The 8,717-nt window shown below is 58.5% G+C and overlaps 1 protein-coding gene across 1 annotated transcript; it reads right to left on the minus strand.

The window, feature by feature from the left end:
- Positions 1-5,772: 5,772 nt before the first annotated feature.
- On the minus strand, positions 5,773-8,717 carry KNCN (kinocilin). The gene is made up of 4 exons (XM_012776078.2): positions 8,567-8,717; positions 7,520-7,588; positions 6,729-6,803; positions 5,773-5,852 (listed from the first exon to the last, which is right to left on the minus strand). The coding sequence occupies exons 1-4, from the start codon at positions 8,715-8,717 to the stop codon at positions 5,773-5,775; spliced, it is 375 nt and encodes a 124-aa protein (XP_012631532.1).

Here is an 8,717-nt window from a genome sequence, read left to right on the forward strand (position 1 = left end):
GTGCCCTGACTCCTCATCTCCAATTCTTCCATTTCCACCTTGACCACCCTACCCCTTGTCACTTCCAGGACCTTATCACCTTGTTATCACCCTGAACCATTCCACCTCCGAGATACCCAGACCTCTTAGTCTCGGCTGTGACCTCATTGCTATCCCTATACACACACTTGTACAGCACCAAACATAGCTTTAAGCCTTTGATATGCATTATTGCCATCTGTCCCCATGTTACAGATGGGGAAATAGAGGCTCTGAGAGGTTAGATTAGTTGCCCAAAGTCACAGACACGGGGTAGTACACGGCAGAGCTAGGACTCAGACCTAGGTTGTTTGTCTCCTAAGTCTGTGCTCTTCACTGTGACTCCGCACCGCCTCTTGCTGTAACAGGTCTCTGATCTCATGCAGTCCCTGAAACTCTACATTTCCTCCACCATCCTCTGGCTTCCACCTCTTTCTGCATCCACCGAGAACCCACACTGACTTACTGCAGTTACTCTCTTGCAGCTTAACCTGTCCCTGTGTCCTTCTGCCAAGGCTGCCAGCAAAGCCTCAACCTTGCCTTGGTCCAGCTTTCTGCCTCCTCAAGTCTATGCCCAAATCACTAAGCCTTGTAGGAGACATGAAAACCACAGCAGGGCAGTGCAGGCCCTCTGTGCATCCACGTCTCTGGCTTCACTGGGCCCTCAAGGATGCTGGGGGAACCTCCCCCTTCCCGGACAGAGCTCCCCATGCCCCTCCCTGGACCACAGCTCCTCCTGGAGGCACCCCAGCTTCTTCCATCTTAAAACAAAACTCTCCTTCAACCCCACATCTGCCTCCAGCTAACACTCTCTCCCCTTCTTGAAAGTGCCGTCTACACTGTACTTCACCTCCTTCTTGAGAGTATCCACTCCAATCTGGTTTCTGTCCCATCATGCTCAAATTCTGCTCTCACCAAGGCCACCAGCGGGCTCCTTGCTGCTGAATTCAATGAACACTGTTCAGCCCTTAGCTGCCTTGACCTCTCCACAGCCTGGGCCCTGCTGAAGCCCCCTCCTGGAAACATTCTCTTCCCCTGGGGTACAGCTTCCTTAAATTTCACCTTCTTCCACAGAGCCCCAGCCAGAAAACCCTGAGGGCTTCACCTTGAGCTCCATGCCACAACCCCAGACCCTCCCCTCCAAGCCCCTCTCAAACCCATCCCTTCCCCACACCCCCAGTGTCACAGCTAAGCAGCTCTCCCCTCTCTCCTGCCGTTAGAATCCTGGGATCCTCACTCTGTGGCCCCAGCCTGGGGGTCCAGGCAGCCCCTTGGATTTCCTCTAGGGGAGCTGCTCGGCAGGTGCGTGCGCTGCCTGTGCCTGAGCCCTCATTCTACTTTCTCTCCCCTGCCTAACCCCAGCTCTACCTTCAGAGTGCAGCTGGGATGCTGCTTCCTTCTTTCAGATTTCTGAAACTCCCCAGATCAGAGCTCCCAAAGTCCCGATGACACCATGACTCCTGCTCACAGGTCTGCAGGCCCCTGAGGACCAGGATTCTGTCCACTTGGTTGCAGTGTCCCCAGTGGGGTGCCTGCCCCGCATGCCCGTGAATGCTGGTTGAATAAATAGTGAAGGGAGGCACTGGCCAGAGGGCCACCACGTCTGTCTTCTGCCTTTCTGGCTTCAGCAGGCTCTTGGATTTGAAGCTGCCCGGTGCCCACTCCTCTCTGACTCCCTCCTCACTCTGGGCCTTGGGGAGGATGTGGAGTGTGGAGGGTGCAGGGTGGAGGGCGGAGGGTGGAGGGTGCAGGTGGATTCTGGGGCAGAGTCTCACCGAATTAAGGGCAGGGAGGGACCAGGTTGGGCCCCAGGGGCCCAGGGCAGCTTGTCCATGCCGCGTGTCTCCCCTTCTCCTGCATCCTTCTGTCTTTCTCACCTGTTTTCTCAAGGCCACAGGTCCCTGACCCCTTGTCTGGGCACTCCGGAGTTGAGAACTGGACGATGTATTTCCTACGTTCCCTACCGCGCCCCCCATCCGCCCCCAACTCCTGCAGCCTCACTTGCCTGAGCCGGTCAGCGGATGGACACTCCTCTGCGGGTCCTGGCCCGCTGCCCCTGAGCACGCTGGGCCGGCAGGAGGGAAGGACTCCCGGCGGCCCAGGGCAGCCAGGGGAGCGCCCGGGGCCAGCTCCTTGGACCCGGGACTTGGACGGGCTGGGCTGGCGGGAGCCAGGGAGGCGGCAGGCGGAGGGGGAGGAGCGGCGGGGTCGCCCCCTCCCACGGCGGCGGCCGGGTGCTGGGACGCAGCGCCCAGAGATCTGGGGTGAGCTGGTGGTGGGTGGCTGGCTGGGGACGGCCAGCCTGGGCTGGGACCCGCTCAGGTTCGGGCTTGGCTCCCTCCGAGCATCCCCCGCGGCGGCGGCGGTGGCGGCGGCGGCAGCGGCGGGAGCGCGGGCCTGCGCGGGTCCCCAGCGGCCTCCCGCCACCACCGAAGTCCCTTTCAGAGCGTCGCGGGGGCGGGTGTGTGGGGGGGAGACAAGGGGTTCTTACCACGTACCTCCCCTCTCCAGCTCCGTGCCGTCCTTCTTCCCTTCTCTAGCTTTCGCGGTTCTCGAGCACCCTTGCAAATAACTCCTAGCCCGCCCACACCTTCCAAGAGCCCCGCGTGGATACACTGCAACTCACGCTGGGCGAGGGGTGTGTGTTGTACGGGCTCTGCTGCACCTGCCCTGGGCGGGAGCTATGGGATCAGGGTTTTTTTTCCAGGGATGGGGCTTGATTTCAGCACCCTTTCCCGATTCAACTTCCACCAATCCTGCACCCTAGAAGAGGGTGTGGCCTTGAGCCCGCTTAGGGGGTGACTGTCTCCTGGTGGGATGTGTAGGAGCATGGGGTGGGGGCAGGCCTGCCTGCAGGCTGGACTGTGTTGGAGAGAGGACTGGGTGGAAGTCTGCTGTGCTGATTTTCCAGACGCTGAGTTCAGCTGAAAGCATCTCCTCCAGCCTCCGCCTTCGTTCATTCACTCATCCATTCACACACCCCACCTGTTGTGACCATGTGCCAGGCAACCTTCCTCCTGACAGGGAGGTGCTACAACCACCCTCCATTTGCAGATGAGGAAACCCATGCTCAAGGCCCTGCAGCCTCTTGCTCCAGCCCCTGCAGGGCAGAACTAGGATGTGAGTCTTAGCTGTAGACTCCAGTGCCAGCCTGGGCACACTTCCTCCTCCAGGGTGGCCCAGCAGGGATGTGGCTTCAAGGGGGCTTCCTGGACCAAGCATTGTCCACTTTTGGTCCACCGCTGTGTTCCTCAGCACCCAGCCCAGGGCCAGACACAGTTGAGGTGTCAGCATGGCTATTGGAAAGAACCAATGTCATCTGTTGAACAGAGTGATGGAAGAGGTGGGTCCATTTACCCGGCCCTGTCCACACCCCCTCCCATGCTGGAATACTGGAGGCTTCTTTTGCTGCTCAGAGTGAGAGGGCACGTCTCCCTAACACTACCTACCGTACCACTCTGCCTGCTTGGCCCAACCTCACCTTTTCTCAAACCATGGAAGGCGAGAAGGCACATGTCCCCACGTGGCCACTCCTGTGACCGGGGGAGGGGGTGGGGAGATTGGGTGTGGAGGTACACTTGGGGCAGATGTATCTGGACATTCATCTGAATTGGAAGGAAGGAGGTTTCAGGAAGCCCACAGCAGGGTTTGGAAAGAGAGGAACTCGAGGCCCAGGCCCTGAGCCCTCCTACCCAGTTTCCAGGGTCCTTTGAACCCTCACCCAGTCTTCCTCAGTGGATATAGCTCTTGCCTTTACATGTGTTCATTCCTTAATTTATTCACTCCAGTCCCCAAGCACCTCTTCTGTGCCTGGCCCTGCCAGGCATCTGGGATTCCGTAGCCCTGCCTTGGGGAGATCATGGCTGAAAGGGGCTGATGGTGGATGGGGGTGGGGAACCAGCCTCCCCACAGCTCAGGGTCCACACTCCCCATCCTCAGCCTCCACCCTTGGGCATCTCTTTGGGGTACCAAGGTGAGGACTGAAGATGGATAGGAGGAAGGATTTTCTCACTGATCAAGGAAAGGCCACCAGGCCTGAGTTATTGATGATGATGTTGAAGAAGAGGAGAAAGGAAAGGAGAAGGAGCAGGGAATAAGTGCAAGGCAGAGAGGAGGGACATTCAAGGAAAGAGGAAGTCAACTTCCCTCAGCTGGAGGAAGCAAAGTCTCCACAACTGGCCAGCATTTGTGAAATTTCTCCCCTTTATGGAGGTCTGTCCCACTGTGGTCACAAAGTGGATCCTTGTGGCCTGTGCAGAGGACAGGACAAGCGAGAGCCTTGGTGGGGAGAGATAGGAGACCAGATGCAAGGCCTGGCTTAGGGCCTTTCACCGTGGGACCCCATGGGTGGTCTTTCCTGCAGGGCCTCAGCTCTCCCATCTGCACAATGAGATAGACTCATTGGTTTGGTTTCCCAACATCCCAGGTGCCTTCTGGGCGCTTGGCCCTCTGCTCCCACTCTCAAGACAGGAAATAGACAAGTGCCACTCAGTGTGACTGGGCTGTGATGGAGGGAAGCCTGGGGCTATGGGAGCACAGTGAAGTTAGGGGAGGCTTCCAAGAGGAGGTGTCATCAGCATGGATCCTGGAAGAATGAGACTATTCCTAGCTTGCCTTCTGCTCACCAAACCAGGACAGAGGCCACATGGAGTGGGTGTCTCTGTAGAGGTCAAACAACTCTGCTACCCCTGGAGGGTGCAGGGGCCTCCTCACCCCAAACCTTGTGGGTAGGTGGGGCTCTGAAGTGGTTCTCCAGGGAAAGCCTGGGGAATTGTTTTTACATTACATTTAAGCAATTAACACTTATTAAGCACCTACTGTGTGCCTTGCCTGATGCTAGGGACTGGAAAAGGGGCAACATTCAGTATGTGTAAGTGGTCTTAACAATGGTTTTGTGAGAAGGAAGACTTCAAACCTGCCTGCAGAGGTGTCAAGGGAGAGGCCAGTGGAAGAGGATGAGGAGAGCGTGTGGTGAGAGGACTTTCTGAATGGGGCCTAAAAAGGTGGGGAGTCTGGACAGGCAGAGAGGAGCAGGGAGGGCCCTCTTAACCCCATGACTTGGAGGCAGGAATGTTTCACTGGTTCAGGAGGCAGTGAGAGGATGGGGCAAGAGGGAGGACTGGAGGCCCTGCGTGGGGGGCTTAGACACCAAGAGTCCCAGGACTCAGCTTGGAAGTCGCCTCCTCTGACTCCCCAGGCCATGTTGTCTGTCCCTCTGTGAGTCTCTCTCCTTGGAGCCCCTCAGATTCCTCTGTCTGCTTCACTGCTGCTCAGAGCCTGTCCCTGAGGGACTGCCCAGGAGATTTTGATATTCTGAAAAGGTGGCCCAGCCTCTCTATCTGGCTGGTGAGCTCCAGAGCCCCAGGGCCAGGCCCAGAGTCCCTGTCTACGGTTCCTGTGGGCCTGTGGTCCACTTCTCCAGCCAGGACGAAGCACAGTGCTGGGGCACCCTGGTCGTAGTCAGGGCCCTGGGCCCTGAATTCCAGAGAAACCAGCCAGTAGATCAAAGAGGGAACGAAGCTGAGCCACAGTGCAGAAGGAAAGTGCTTTCTGGTGACACCTGTTTCAGGCCACACCCATGCCAGTGGCATCCATTCCAAAGAGCCTTGGCTGGTGAATGCAGCTGTGCATTTGAAGGGCGGCTCCAGGGCCTGGATCATCTCTGGTTTGTATTTTCTGAGCCAGGAGGGCTCTGGGACAGGGGCAGCGGCAAGAGGGAGGGAGGGCACGAGGGAAGGAGGGCAGGGGCAGCCCTCAGGACTCCTCAGCACCCCGGCCCCCGGGCTTCAGCTTCTCCAGGGTCCTGCTCACGGTGGACAGGCCGCTGCGGGCTCCTGGGGGAGAGATCAGGGACAAGGGCTGCCTTAGTAGACAGGTCCCCACAGAGCTGTCAGGGTCGGAGGAACCTAAAGGGACCTGGGATCAGAGTGCCCAGTGACCCCAGGGCTGGGCTGGGACAGAATGAGGAGAGAGGGGCGTCCCAGGGGCAGTTTTAGCCCAGTTCAGAGAGGCAGCCATGGTCAGGACCAGTCCCCAAGAGGACAGCAGTAGTGGCAGGGCTCTAAAGCTGCCTGCTGGCTCCCCCACTTCCTAGCTGTGTGACCTCAGGCATGCCACCTAATCACCCTGCGCCTTAGCTGCCTCATATATAAAATGCAGCTCATTATAATACCTCCTTCACATGGTTGTCGTGAGACTTAAATGAGTTAATATATGTAAAGTGCTTGGAACAGTGTCTGGAATGGGACATTTTGCTGAGTGTTAGGCATCCTACTACTGGTGGCAGAGACCGGGCTGGGGCCATCTTTGAGAAACTCCTGCCCTGGAATTTTTCAGGGTGTGGGGATGGGGGGACAAGGAGATGCCCAGCTTCAGGCACCAGCTCAGAGAGCTGGATTCCATGTGGGAGAGGGGAGTGGGAGGATAAACTGGGGCATGGGATCTAGGGGACCTAGAGGAGGGGGAGGGGCAGTGAGGTCCCCCTGTCCCAGTGTCCTGCTGGGCATGATTCAGAGCCCTGAGGACAAACAAGAGGTGAGCAGTTCAGCTTGGAGCAAGTTGACGTAACTCGTAACTTGTGAAGAACTACCCAATGACACTGGCTCTGCGTTGGGGGAGCCCCTTCTGCATGCCCCGCAGGGCTGCTCCCTGGGCCCCACAGAGTCAGAGAAGGAAAGTGAAAGAGGGACTCTGGAATTTCTGGAACTTACCGTCTTTATTGCCGTTGGTGCTGGATCTTCCTTCTCCCTGGTCTGGCCCTTGATGGGGATGGATTCTTAGGTTCCCTGTAGGATGAGACCACCCCAAGCTCCCTGGTTAATAAACCATTCCCAGATCAAGCCCATCTTGGAAAAGGAAGTCCTTCCTGCTATCTAATCTCCATCCCTCCTGCTGTTCTCCATCCCTCCTCTTTGTTCCACTGCATTCTTTTAGGTCTCTCACATGATCTGGGCTGATTTGGGGAGGCAAAGAAGAAATGGGCCCTTGAAAAAGATGGCAGATTTTTTAGGGAGGTGGGGGCCCTGAGGAGAACTGGGACATGCAAAGCCCTGCAGGACTGATGGAGATGGGAGTCTCTGTGTGGAGAGCTGAGATGAGGCTGGGAACTGTGCAGAGTTTGTAGGGTCTTAAGGGAGATGGGGGGGGTCTTTATGGGGCTCAGGGATGAAGAGGGAGTTATCTGGAGATGTTGGAGGCTTGAGGGGAGAGGGAAAATCTCTCAGGAGAGGTGGACACTCTAGGTTCTCTGAGCTGGTTCAGGCACCTTTGCAGCAAGCAGCAAGCTGAATTCTGTCACACTGCAGTCATGACAACGCCTGCACAACACACACACACACACACACACACACACGACGACTCTAACAGAGCCAGCCAGCAGCAGTCTCACATGTGGGCTGGTGGGCTCGACCCAGCCGCACAGTGGGTCTCGGACTTACACAGCAAGGGTCTCAATTGCACAGCCCTTGGCAGAGGAGTCTGCTGGGGTGGGGAGAGGACTCACCGATGGCAGGCAGGATGTGGTCCAGGTTGAACCGAGCCTTCAGAAAGGGGTAGGCCAAGATGAGGATCCCTGAGGACAGAGACACAGGGGAGTTCTGTGATGGGGAAGGGGCCTGGTGAGTGTGGCTGGGCTGTAAGCCTGGGGTTGGTTTGTGCAGGATATGAGTACACATGGGAGGGCACAGAGTGTGCATGGGAGGGACTGGAACTGTATGTGTAAATGTGAGCCTGTGGGTGTGTGCATGGGGCACACCCGGCACGGCCCGACAGGCAGCCAGGGCTGGGGAGCAGCACCTGCCTGGGGAAGGGGCTGCTGTCTGTGGAGGCCCCAGGCCCCTGGCTCCGCCCTGACCAGGTAGAGAGCAGGTTGCTGGAAATGGGCTGAGTGGCCACCACCCCTAACTCTCCCCCGTCCCACCCTCCCTAGGGCCCCTCGGGCAGACTGGGAGCACCTCAGCCCGTCCCCACCGAGACCTGGGGAGGGGGTGGCAGCAGAGCGAGTCCTGCCCTGCCCACTGCCGCGTCACCCCCAGACCAAGTTTCTGCCAGAATCAGCAGGTGCAGGTGCCCAGAGCCCCCCACCCGGTGCGTCAGGTTCTTCTTTCGGCTCAGGGCAGGGGGTTGGGGGATGCCACTCGGCATCACTGTGGTGATATTGGTGGGCCTGGCCCAGACAGACACACAGACAGGGCTGTGGTGGAGACAAACCCGGAAAGAAGAGGAAACCCTCGAGTTGGAGCCTGTCTTGGCTCAAGAGAGGATCCTCTGGAACTCCTGCCCCATCAACCGCCCCCCTCCACCACAGGCTGAAGAATCCCAACGCAAACCCAAGAACCCAGGGAGCAGCCAGAAGGGAGTGTGACAGCCAGCTGCCCTCCAGTCCCTGCCCCCTCCTCCCTGGGCCCCTGTGGCTGCGCTCAGGCCTCCAGCTTCCATTCCCCCCAGCCCTTCCTGCTGGCCCAGACTTCCCTCCACTCCTCCCTCACAGGACCCTGCCCCTGCTCCTCTCCCCAGAGGCCCCCACCCCAGCCCCGCTGCACCTGCTCACCCAGCCCGGCAGCGCCGATGAAGACGCCGCCCACGGCAGCTGCAGCCTTGGATATGGAGACGCCGATGATGATGCTGCCGGCCACCAGGCCGAGGGCCACACAGGCCAGCTGCAGGCAGCGAAGGTCTCTGCTGCTGCCGGGGACTTCCAT

Source organism: Microcebus murinus, chromosome 2 (assembly GCF_040939455.1).
Source record: "Microcebus murinus isolate Inina chromosome 2, M.murinus_Inina_mat1.0, whole genome shotgun sequence".
Lineage (NCBI taxonomy): Eukaryota > Metazoa > Chordata > Mammalia > Primates > Cheirogaleidae > Microcebus > Microcebus murinus.